Below are 13,461 nucleotides of genomic sequence, written 5' to 3'. Positions count from 1 at the left end.
TCGTTGCACGACTGTACCTAACCATAAACATCAATGCCTTTCTTAAAATCAATACACAGAAGTATATATTTTTAAACCTGCATATTTAGCTAAAAGAAATCCAGGTTAGCAGGCAATATTAACCAGGTGAAATTGTGTAATTTAGCGTGCATTGCACGCAGTCAGGGTAAATGCAACACTTGGGGTAATTTGTCTGAATTTTACGTAATTATGACATAACACTGAAGGTTGTGCAATGTAACAGGAATAACGTTTTGTTTTCGAGATGGTAGTTTCCGGATTCGACCATATTAATGACCTAAGGCTCGTGTTTCTGCGTGTTATAATTAAGTCTATGATTTGATAGAGCAGTCTGACTGAGCGATGGTAGGCAGCAGCAGGCTCGTAAGCATTCATTCAAAATAGCACTTTCGTGCGTTTTGCCAGCAGCCCTTCGCAATGCATTGCGCTGTTTATGACTTCAAGCCTATCAACTCCCAAGATTTGGCTGGTGTAACCCATGTGAAATGGCTAGCTAGTTAGCCGGGTGCGCGCTAATAGTGTTTCAAACGTCACTCGCTCTGAGACTTGGAGTAGTTTTTTCCCTTCCTCTACATGGATAACGCTGCTTCGAGGGTGGCTGTTGTCGATATGTTCCTGGTTCGAGCCCAGGTAGGAGCGAGGAGAGGGACGGAAGCTATACTGTTACACTGGCAATACTAAAGTGCCTATAAGAACATCCAATAGTCAAAGGTATATGAAATACAAATTGTATAGAGAGAAATAGTCCTATAATTCCTATAATAACTACAACCTAAAACATCTTACCTGGGAATATTGAAGACTCATGTTAAAAGGAACCACCAGCTTTCATATGTTCTCATGTTCTGAGCAAGGAACTTAAACGTTAGCTTTTTTACATGGCACATATTGCACTTTTACTTTCTTCTCCAACACTTGTTTTTGCATTATTTAAATCAAATTGAACGTTTCATTATTTATTTGAGGCTAAATTGATTTTATTGATGTATTATATTAACTTGAAATAAGTGTTCAGTATTATTGTAATTGTCATTATTACAAATAAATAAACAAAAAAAATCGGCCAATTTAATCGGCAGCGGTTTTTTTGGGGGGGGGGGGGTCATCCAATAATCGGTATCGGCGTCGAAAAATTATAATCGGTCGAGCCTCTAATTCTAAGCACATCCCTCCTTTTGAAGCTTCCAGTCTGTTATTCGAACTCAATAAGCATGACAGAGTGATCTCCAGCCTTGTCCTCGTCAACACTCACACCTGTGTTAACGAGAGAATCACTGACATGATGTCAGCTAGTCCTTTTGTGGCAGGGCTGAAATGCAGTGGAAATGTGTTTTTGGGATTCAGTTCATTTGCATGGCAAAGAGGGACTTTGCAATTAATTGCAATTCATCTGATCATTCTTCATAACATTCTGGAGTATATGCAAATTGCCATCATACAAACTGAGGCAGCAGACTTTGTGAAAATTAATGTTTGTGTCATTCTCAAAACTGTCGGCCATGACTGTACAATGGGGAATAAATACGCAATGATAGCTTGGCTATATTCACGGGATACCAGTACCAAGTGGATGTGCAGGGGTACGAGGAAATTGAGTTAGATACTGCATGTACATATAGGTAGGGGTAAAGTGACTAGGCAACAGGATAGATAAGACTGTAGTGTTGTGTGTGTGTGTGTGTGTGTGTGTGTGTGTGTGTGTGTGTGTGTGTGTGTTGGAGTGTCAGTGTAAGTACTATATGTGTGAGTGTGTGGTTAGAGTCCAGTGTGTGTGCATAGAGTGAAAAATAGTTTGTGCAAAAAGGGTCAATGCAGATAGTCCGGGTAGCTATTTGCTTAACTATTTAGCAGTCTTATGGCTTGGGGGTGAAGAAGCTGTTCAGGAGCCTTTTGGTCCCAGATTTAGCGCTCTGGTACCACTTGCTGTGACTTGGGTGGCTGGAGTCTTTGAACATTTTTAGGGCCTTCCTTTGACACCACCTGGTATAGAGGTCCTGGGTGGCAGGGAGTTTGACCCCAGTGGTACTACCCTCTGTAGCGCCTTGCCGTCGGATGCCGATGCAGCCAATCAAGATGCCCTCAATTTGAGGATGTGAGGGCCCATGACAAATCTTTTCAGCCTCCTGAGGGGGAAGAGGGGTTGTCGTGCCCTTTTCACAACTGTGTTGGTGTGTTTGGACCATGATAGGTCCTTAGCGATGTGCACACCAAGAAACTTGCAGCTCACGACCCACTCCGCTACAGCCTCGTCGATGTGAATGAGGGCATGTTTGGCCCTCTGTTTCTTGTAGTCCACGATAAACTTCTTTGTTTTGCCCACATTTAGGGAGAGGTTGTTGTCCTAACACCACACTGCCAGGTCTCTGACCTCCTCCCTAAAAGCTGTCTCATCGTTGTTGGTGATCAGGCCCACCACCGTTGTCACATCACACTTCTACATTAATGTGGATGCCACCATGATTACGGATAATCCTGAATGAATCGTGAATATTGATGAGTGAGAAAGTTATAGGCACAAATATCATACCCTAAGACGGGTGAGGTTAGCATATTTTTTGGGGGGTACGATATTTATGCCTCTAACTTTCTAACTCATCATTATTCACGGTAGCATCCACATTAATATAGATGTGTTTAGAAAAATATTATATTCTTATTTACAATACAATTGACTCCAAAATGACATCCCCAAGGTAATATTTTATAGCCCAAACGCTAGAGCACAATTCATAGGAAGAAAATAAATTAAACATTTATTTAACTACGCAAGTCAGTTAAGAAAAAAATCTTATTTACAATGACGGCCTACTCCGTCCAAACCCTGGGCCAATTGTGCGCCGCCCTATGGGACTCCCAATCACTGCCGGATGTGATACAGCCTGGATTCGAACCAGGGACTCCAGTGACGCCTCTTGCACTGAGATGCAGTGCCTTAGAACACTGTGCCACTTGGGAGCCTAACATGCCACATTGCCTTTAGAAACCACCAGAAGCTTCTATTTACCACAGAGAGTGTTTGATTCTGTCTGTTCTCCTGTACCATTCCTGGCTGGCAAATTAACATGATGTTGTCTCTGGTTTTGAATCAGAATTTAGAGGGCTGAATATTTTGGGGGGGAATCTGACTGCATCTGAGAAGTTGAATATATGAAACTTTGATCAACTTGAAATTATAGTTTAACTTCGTACACAAGACAATGAATGAATGCAATATTTACCACATTGAAACTGAATGCATAAATATTGAATTTGAATATTCAATTAAATTGAAATATATTTTTAAAACCAATTGAAATTATTCATTCAATTTGTCGATTACAAATTCAAAATGATTTAAGCGAAATTAAATATCCAAATACAAATTCAAAATTAGGGAATTCAAATACAATTGCTGTTGGCACTGAAATCGCTCCATAGCTTTGTATCTCTTGGAGAAAGAACATGTAAAGCCTGTATACACTGAGTGTACAAAACATTTCCATGACATAGACTGACCAGGGGAATCCAGTGAAAGCTATGATCCCTTATCGATGTCATCTGTTAAATCCACTTCAGTCAGTGTAGATGAAGAGAGGAGACAGGTTAAAGAAGGATTTTTTTTTTCCAGAGACATGGATTCTGTATGTGTGCCGTTCAGAGGGTGAATGGTGTGGTGGCTAATTTCTGCATTACCAAATGAGAAGAGTTACAAACACACCAGTCCGAGTTAAACTACATCTTTAATACTTAAGATACTTTTGCAAAAGTTCTTGACTTTCAATAATGCAGTCTCTCGAATGAACCAGGAAGGTGATTACACAATCGCTACAGGGATCTTTTATAGCAACGATACACCCCCTTCAACGTACATTGACAAACCACAGATACTTAGTAACAGTTCACAAAGGTTAAGTTTTGTATGACAGATATCCATAAAACACAGCAGACAGTAACTGCTATGTCAACCTGGTTCATTGTATAGCCCAGTATCTGGTCTCCTTAGAACCGTCCCTCCCTGGTACGGTATAGAACAAAAACACAATTTCATCCAATGGCATATATCAATTGTCAACTCTAGATACTCCCATCTCAAGCATCTTGACCCTACTCCTGGACAGGCTCACTGGGGAGTGAGCCTCTAGGCCATATATTATCCCAGGATAAGTGCGAGATCTAAGAGAGGACATACAAGGGTCCATTTACTGCCATAATCCTCCCCACAATAAAGAAAATGAGGGAGTGACTTGCTCACAGACATTGTGGAGACAAGTCATTGGTTCCCCATTAATCACGCCATCCCTTCACATGGTTTAAGAATAAGTAAAGACACATTCCCATTACGACAAATCTGACCTCTCCCCTCTCTGGGCCCCAAGTGTCTGAGCCCCAGCTAAGGGAGATGTGCAACTGAAAAGACACCAGAGTCCAATGGACACTTTCTAATGACAAGTACCTCAAATAAGCATATTATACTAATAAAACATCTTAATTATCTATGTTACCCAACTAATTCTGATTAGTCCACGACAATGGGCAAGACAAAATATGTAAGTGCTTTTGAACACGGTATGGTAGTAGCTTCCAGGCGCACCGGTTTGAGTGTGTCAAGAACTGCAATGCTGCTGTGTTTTCCACGCTCAACAGTTTCCCGTGTGTATCAAGAATGGTCCACCAGGGCCGGCAGGGATGTGCTTGTCCCATCGTGCACTAGCGACTCCTGTTGCGGGCCAGTGGTGCGGCTGGCTTCCGGGTTAAGTGGGCATTGTGTCAAGAAGCAGTGCTGCTTGGTTGGGTTGTGTTTCAGAGGATGCACAGCTCTCGACCTTCGCCTCTCCTGAGTCCATACGGGAGTTGTAGCAATGAGACAAGACTGTAACTACCAATTGGATGCCACAAAATTGGGGAGAAAAGGGGGGCAAAAAAATAAAATAAAGAATGGTCCACCACCCAGGGGACATCCAGCCAACTTCACACAACTGTGGGAAGCATTGGAGTCAACATGGGCCAGCTTCCCTGTGGTACGCTTTTTACACCTTGTAGTCCATGCCCTGACGAATTCATGCTGTTCTGAGGGCAAAAGGGGAGACAACTCAATATTAGGAAGGGGTTCCTAATGTTTTGTACACTCAGTGTAAATTCACATACATACTTTTTATATTGAAATCACATGACTTCCAAACTACAATGTACTTTATGCACCAAAAGGGATTAGGCACTAAATACTCCAGTGCCTTTTTAATAAACCTGTAATGGACACCCCAAAACATGTTTTAAGTCTTTTAAATTATAGGATTTGTAAATTATGGTAAAAATCCACTCAGCGGTCCCCCAAATTTGTTTCAGAAGCTTCTCGTCATTCTACAGCTGGCTACAACATTATCCTGAATCATGTTCATTTGGCACAAAACCTAAGATAACAAACCTAGACTTGTCCAATAAGAAATGCTAATTTTCCTTTTGCGTTGCAGAACATTTTAAAACATTTCCCTAATGAACACAACCCTACTCTTGGTGTTTGAGTCGTCCTGGTTGGAAATGGCTGCTATGTTTGGCTGTGCTGCCTCGACACTGAAATGTTGACAATCCACTCAGCCATACCCCATATGCCTCATTCTTGGATGTGGCATGACAACTTAACTTAGGCACCATCCCATAACATTGCTGTTCGTCCCCCATTCAAAGAATCATGGCGTAGACGCCCCTTATTTTATTTGTTTATTTCAAATATAATTTCCTTTTCTTCTCCTTTTCCCTCCCTTCTCCGATTCGCCTATTCCCTTTCCCAATTTCATTTTGTTTTTGTTGTTATTGTCATTCCTGTTGTGTAGAAAAGCTGCGTTCAGGGCCAGCTCAGAGAGACATCTATGCAGAGAGCTCAAACCAGTCATACCATAACGGTTATCTACGCTCAGGTGGGTGCTACCGGGAATCTGCTTTCAGGTGTCATGACTGGTTTCTTATGAGTGTTTTCAGGGGTGTCATTGTTCCTGATTATTCAGGAATTCCAGTTTTTCTGGCTTTATTCTCTTCATAAACTCAGCAAAAAAAGAAATGTCCCTTTTTCAAGACCCTGTCTTTCAAAGATAATTAGTAAAAATCCAAATAACTTCACAGATCTTCATTGTAAAGGGTTTAAATACTGTTTCCCATGCTTGTTCAATGAACCATAAACAACTAATGAACATGCACCTGTGGAATGGTCGTTAAGACACTAACAGCTTACAGACGGTAGGCAATTAAGGTCACGGTTATGAAAACTTAAGACACTAAAGAGGCCTTTCTACTGACTGAAAAAGCAGCAAAAGAAAGATGCCCAGGGTCCCAGCTCATCTGCGTGAACGTGCCTTAGGCATGCTGCAAGGAGGCATGAGGACTGCAGATGTGGCTAGGGCAATAAATTGCAACGTCCATACTGTGAGACGCCTAAGACAGCGCTACAGGGAGACAGGACGGACAGCTGATCGTCCTCGCAGTGGCAGACCACATGTAACAACACCTGCACAGGATCGGTACATCTGAACATCACACCTGCGGGACAGGTACAGGATGGCAACAACAACTGCCCGAGTTACACCAGGAACGCACAATCCCTCCATCAGTGCTCAGACTGTTCTTTAATAGGCCGAAAGAGGTTGGACTGAGGGCTTGTAGGCCTGTTGTAAGGCAGGTCCTCACCAGACATCACCGGCAACAACGTCGCCTATAGGCACAAACCCACTGTCGCTGGACCAGACAGGACTGGCAAAAAGTGCTCTTCACTGACGAGTCACGGTTTTGTCTCACCAGGGGTGATGGTCGGATTCGCGTTTATCGTCGGAGGAATGAGCGTTACACCGAGGCCTGTACTCTGGAGTGGGATCGAGTTGGAGGGTCCATCATGGTCTGGGGCGGTGTGTCACAGTATCATCAGACTGACCTTGTTGTCATTGCAGGCAATCTCAACGCTGTGCGTTACAGGGAAGACATCCTCCTCCCTCGTGGTACCCTTCCTGCAGGCTCATCCTGACATGACCCTCCAGCATGACAATGCCACCAGCCATACTACTCGTTCTGTGCATGATTTCCTGCAAGACAGGAAGGTCAGTGTTCTGCCGTGGCAAGGGAAAAGCCCGAATCTCAATCCCATTGAGCACGTCTGGGACCTGTTGGATCGGAGGGTGAGGGCTAGGGCCATTCCCCCCAGAAATGTCCGGGAACTTGCGGGTGTCTTGGTGGAAGAGTGGGGTAACATCTCACAGCAAGAACTGGCAAATCTGGTGCAGTCCATGAGGAGGAGATGCAGTACTTAATGCAGCTGGTGGCCACACCAGATACTGACTGTTACTTTTGATTCCCCCCCCCCTTTGTTCCAGGACACATTATTCCATTTCTGTTAGTCACATGTCTGTGGAACTTGTTCAGTTTATGTCTCAGGTGTTGAATCTTGTTTTGTTCATACAAATATTTACACATGTTAAGTTTGCTGAAAATAAAAGCAGTTGACAGTGAGAGGACGTTTCTTTTTATGCTGAGTTTACATCATTGAAATTGATCTACCTCCAAACCAATATCCTACTTTTCCTTACTTTTCCAGTTTTTTTTCTTATTTCATCTTTCACGCAGTCTAAGACTAAATCAGGCCTGGAGAATCAAATGCCTCCATTGAAGGGACATTAACTCACGCATAGCTTAATTAAATGTCCTAACCTACCATACTGATAAATAATCGCTAATATATCTCGATGGTTCTAACAGTCTCCTTGCTCTTGGCAGTAAGTGGAGCCGTACCCAAAAAGAGGGACTCCCTGACTACTCACTCCAGTCACTCCCTCCCACGACCAAAGCATACGCCAAAAAAAACCTTGGCGGCAGGCCACGGGGGCCTCCAGCGCTCCCCGAGCTTCATTGGGCCCTCCAGCAGTCACACACAGCACAGACTGGCCCCTCAGTCCAACAGAAACAAGGTGAGACCCAGATTGTCTTTCCTCAACGAACTCCACATCTAGCCAAGAGTCCAGGGCCCATATTGCTAGTGTCTAAAAGTAGGAAAGCTGATCTAGGATCAGTTCCTCCCTGTCCATGTAATCTTATTCATTATGCTCTAAAATGAATAACTGATTCTAGACTAGCACTATAGCCATGGACTATAAAGAAAAACATTATACTAAAAGAACATCTCCAGTCTATATCCATTTTTATTGAAGGGAAGACAAAATTGACAAACATAAGAAGAAAATAGTAGAATTTCCAATCATCATCACAAGAGATTAGCTTGTTGAAAATTGTAACCAAATCTGAAGTTATGGTTCTTTTTGTTATAGAGTAAAGCGGGCAACCGGCAAAACTGTAAACCCACCACCACTCCCACATCCATGTCCCCACTGAAGAAGAGGGACATGAAGAACTTGAAGAATGTGGACAGCAAGCTTGCCAACCTCATCCTCAGCGAGATCATAGACAGGTGAGAGACAATGATTTGGAGTGTCTGTGTATTATTCACTGGACATAAAGCATGTGCTTTGCAAGGTGTCTCAGTTTGGAATGCAATAGACGTTGACTGCTTGACGTGGGTGGTGTTCAATAGGGCACACCAATGCAACACTTTTTATAACGTTTTGACACTGAAAAGTCCAGCCTACCTGTTTCAGTCTGTCTTTGCTGTTTAATTAACACAACCCAAGCAGAGTTGAGTATGTCTATATTTCTGTATGGGAATGAGCACTCAGACCAGTCTCGTGTGTGTGTGTGTGTGTGTGTGTGTGTGTGTGTGTGTGTGTGTGTGTGTGTGTGTGTGTGTGTGTGTGTGTGTGTGTGTGTGTGTGTGTGTGTGTGTGTGTGTGTGTTCCAGTGGCTCATCTGTGAGGTTTGAGGACGTTGCTGGCCAGGAGCTGGCTAAGCAGGCCCTACAGGAAATAGTCATCCTTCCTGCACTGAGGCCAGAGGTGAGATTAGAGAGGAACAGCAACTCACTTGACCATGGAGTGTACAGTCGTGGCCAAAAGTTTGGGGAATGACACAAATATTAATTTCCACAAAGTTTGCTGCTTCAGTATCTTTAGATATTTTTGTCAGATGTTACTATGGAATACTGAAGTACAATTACAAGCATTTCATAAGTGTCAAAGGCTTTTATTGACAATTACATGAAGTTGATGCAAAGAGTCAATATTTGCAGTGTTGACCCTTCTTTTTCAAGACCTCTGCAATTCGCCCTGGCATGCTGTCAATTAACTTCTGGGCCACCTCCTGACTGATGGCAGCCCATTCTTGCATAATCAATGCTTGGAGTTTGTCATAATCTGTGGGTTTTTGTTTGTCCACCCGTCTCTTGAGGATTGACCACAAGTTCTCAATGGGATTAAGGTCTGGGGAGTTTCCTGTCCATGGACCCAAAATATCAATGTTTTGTTCCCCGAGCCACTTGGTTATCACTTTTTCCTTATGGCAAGGTGCTCCATCATGCTGGAAAAGGCATTGTTCGTCACCAAACTGTTCCTGGATGGTTGGGAGAAGTTGCACTCGGAGGATGTGTTGGTACCATTCTTTATTCATGGCTGTGTTCTTAGGCAAAATTGTGAGTGAGCCCACTTCCTTGGCTGAGAAGCAACCCCACACATGAATGGTCTCAGGATGCTTTACTGTTGGCATGACACAGGACTGATGGTAGAGCTCGCCTTGTCTTCTCTGGACAAGCTTTTTTCCGGATGCCCCAAACAATCAGAAGGGGGATTCACCAGAGAAAATGACTTTACCCCAGTCCTTAGCAGTCCAATCCCTGTACCTTTTGCAGAATATCAGTCTGTCCCTGATGTTTTTCCTGGAGAGAAGTGGCTTCTTTGCTGCCCTTCTTGACACCAGGCCATCCTCCAAAAGTCTTCGCCTCACTGTGCAAGCTCTGTACTGGTGGTGCCCCGATCCCACAGCTGAATCAACTTTAGGAGACTGTCCTGGCGCTTGCTGGACTTTCTTGGGCGCCCTGAAGCCTTCTTCACAACAATTGAACCGCTCTCCTTGAAGTTCTTGATAATGCGAGAAATGGTTGATTTAGGTGCAATCTTACTGGCAGCAATATCCTTGCCTGTGAAGCCCTTTTTGTGCGAAGCAATGATGAGGGCACGTGTTTCCTTGCAGGTAATCATGGTTGACAGAGGAAGAACAATGATTCCAAGCACCACCCTCCTTTTGAAGCTTCCAGTCTGTTAATCGAACTCAATCAGCATGACAGAGTGATCTCCAGCCTTGTCCTCGTCAACACTCACACCTGTGTTAACGAGAGAATCACTGGCATGTCAGCTGGTCCTTTTGGGGCAGGGCTGAAATGCAGTGGAAATGTTTGGGGGGATTCAGTTCATTTGCATGGCGAAGAGGGACTTAATTAATTCCAATTCAGCTGATCCCTCTTCATAACATTCTGGAGTATATGCAAATTGCCATCATACAAACTGAGGTAGCAGACTTTGTGAACATTTATATTTGTGTCATTCTCAAAACTTTTGGCCACGACTGTATATGGTAGTCTTTTCACAGGCTGTTATGGGCAGCCTTTTACAAAGTATCACCTGTCAATAACATTGTCAGTAAAGAAAAATTGAGCAGCAACTGTTAATGTGGGCAGTCCTAACATAATGGTCTGTATTTTTTGTTTGTTTGTTGATTTAACCTTTATTTAACTAGGCAAGTCAGTTAAGAACAAATTCTTACTTACAATAACGGCCTACAAAAGTTTCTCAGAGTATGAGTGCTGATCTAGGATCGGTTTTGCCTTTTCAATCATAATGAATAAGGGGGGAACCGTGGATACGAGTAAATGTGTTCAAGCTTCATAGGAGAGCCTATTTTGCTGTTTTGCTGATCAACTGGGAATTATTTTTATTTTGGCGCACTGGTGCACCTACAAAAATAATCAGCCAGCTAATAATTGTTATATTGGTTAGGCTTGGCTGTACCACTGTTTCCATGTGCCATAGAGAAAAAAGCTTTCGGTTGCACCATTACTACAAACGTTGTGATCATATTACTGGCGCTACGTTTTTTTTCGTCTATTGTGCATTGGCGCTGCAGCTGGATGCATCTCCTTTGGCGAGGCCGCATTTTACATTCATAGACCGTGTCGCGAGCCATTCTTAAACGATTTGCGGGCGATTAACACCATGTTCAGTCATGTTACGACAAGAGTGGTAGGCCTGATTACCAACAACGATGAGGTGAGAGCCCTGGCAGAGTTGTGCCAGGAAATATCGATGGGGTCGCAGTGGAGAGGGTCAGCATGCAGCATCACTGACAACCTGAAATGGTCCCCCACAGCGTGGTGAAGAATGCGCAACAGCACCTCTTCAACCTCAGGAGGCTGAAGAAATTAGTCTTGGCCATCTGGTGTCACAGAAAGGCCAAGAAGATCAAGGACGTCAGCCACCCGAGCCACGGCCTGTTCACTCCACTACCATCTAGAAAGCCGTAGACTGTACAGTTGTATCAAAGCCGGGGCAGAGAGACTGAAAAACAGCTTCTATCTCCAGGCCATCAAACAGTCACCACTAGCCGGCCTCTGCCCAGTACCCTGCCCTGAATCTTAGCCACTGTTCTAGCCGGCTACCACCTGGTACTCTGCTCTGCACCTTAGTGACTGCTGTTCAACTGTATGTACATAGTCACTGAACACTGGTCACTCTAGTAATGTTTACGTACTGTTTTACCCACTTTATACTGTATGTATTTCTCTGTAAATAAATTAACAACAGACTTTCAGCATGCTTATAGAGAAGGGCACTCAACATGTACTGCACTGACACAAATGACGATTGGTTGAAAGAAATTGAGAATAAGAAGATTGTGGGAGCTGTACTGTTAGATTTCAGTGCAGCCTTTGATATTATTGGCCATAACCTGTTGAAAAAATGTATGTGTTATGGCTTTTCAACCTTAGCTCTTAATCCACGATATGGCAATCTACAGCTCTGTAAAAAATTAAGAGACCAAGTTTTACTATTTATAGGTACAGTGAGGGAAGAAAGTATTTGATCCCCTGCTGATTTTGTACGTTTGCCCACTGACAAAGAAATTATCAGTCTATAATTTTAATGGTATGTTTATTTGAACAATGAGAGACAGAATAACAACAAAAAAATCCAGAAAAACGCATGTCAAAAATGTTATAAATTGATTTGCATTTTAATGAGGGAAATAAGTATTTGACCCCCTCTCAATCAGAAAGATTTCTGGCTCCCAGGTGTCTTTTATACAGGTAACGAGCTGAGATTAGGAGCACACTCTTAACCTCTCAGGGGTATGTGGGATGCTAGCGTCCTACCTGCGGGACACACTATTCAACAGCCAGTGAAATAGCAGGGTGCCAAATTCAAAACAACAAAAATCTCATAATTAAAATTTCTCAAACATACAACTATTATATCCCATTTTAAAGATACACTTCTCGTTAATCCAACCACATTGTCCGATTTCAAAAAGGCTTTACGGCGAAAGCATAACATTAGATTATGTTAGGACAGCGCCTAGACAATAAAAACCACACAGCCATTTTCCAAGCAAGGAGAGGCGTCACAAAAACCAGAAATACAGCTAAAATTAATCACTAACCTTTGATGATCTTCATCAGATGGCACTCATAGGACTTCATGTTACACAATACATGTATGTTTTGCTTGATAAAGTTCATGTTTATAATAAAAAAAAAAATGTTTTACATTGGCGTGTAATGTTAAGAAATGTTTTGCCTCCCAAAACTTCCGGTGAATGAGCACATCAATTTACAGAAATACTCATCATAAACGTTGATAAAATATTCAACTGTTATTCAAAGAATTATAGATACACTTCTCCTTAATGCAACCGCTGTGTCAGATTTCAAAAAAACTTTACAGCGAAAGCACACTTTGAATAATCTGAGTATGGCGCTCAGTCTCAAAACCAAACCCGCCATTTTGTGGAGTCAACAAAACTCAGAAATAGCATTATAAATATTCACTTACCTTTGATGATCTTCATCGGAATGCACTCCCAGGAATCCCAGTTCCACAATAAATGTTCATTTGTTTTGATAAAGTCCATCCTTTATGTCCAAATACCTCCTTTTTGTTCGCGCATTCAGTCGAGTAATCCAAATCCACTGTGCTCGCGCAGTTAGTTCAGACGAATACTCAAAAAAGTTATATTACAGTTCATAGAAACATGTCAAACGATGTATAGAATCAATCTTTAGGTTGTTTTTATCTTAAATCTTCCATAATATTCCAACCGGACGATTCCTTTCTCTTCAAAAAAGAAAAGGAACACAGCTAACTCTCACGGGAGCGCGTGCCACTGAGCTCATGTCATTTTCTCAGTCATCTGATTCCAATGGCTCTTATTCTCACCCCATTCACAGTAGAAGCATGAAACAACGTTCTAAAGACTGCTGACATCTAGTGGAAGCCTTAGGAAGTGCAAAATGACCCCATTGACACTGTATACTGGATAGGGAATCAC

General features: G+C 42.7%; 1 protein-coding gene across 2 annotated transcripts in view; it reads left to right on the top strand.

Moving 5' to 3' along the window:
- The window catches only part of LOC106564821 (spastin), a 62,104-nt gene that overhangs the window by 10,373 nt on the left and 38,270 nt on the right, over positions 1-13,461 (top strand). Inside the window, exons 4-7 of one of the 2 annotated variants that reach the window (XM_014131250.2) lie at positions 5,829-5,912; positions 7,753-7,943; positions 8,301-8,440; positions 8,828-8,921. In XM_014131250.2, the coding sequence (XP_013986725.1) occupies positions 5,829-5,912; positions 7,753-7,943; positions 8,301-8,440; positions 8,828-8,921 (509 nt within the window). The remainder of the gene's footprint in view (positions 1-5,828; positions 5,913-7,752; positions 7,944-8,300; positions 8,441-8,827; positions 8,922-13,461) is intronic. The other variant, XM_014131251.2, reaches the window with a different exon arrangement.

Source organism: Salmo salar, chromosome ssa12, assembly GCF_905237065.1.
Source record: "Salmo salar chromosome ssa12, Ssal_v3.1, whole genome shotgun sequence".
NCBI lineage: Eukaryota > Metazoa > Chordata > Actinopteri > Salmoniformes > Salmonidae > Salmo > Salmo salar.
The sequence above is the reverse complement of the archived record's forward strand: the minus strand, read 5'-3'. Positions and strand labels throughout refer to the sequence as shown.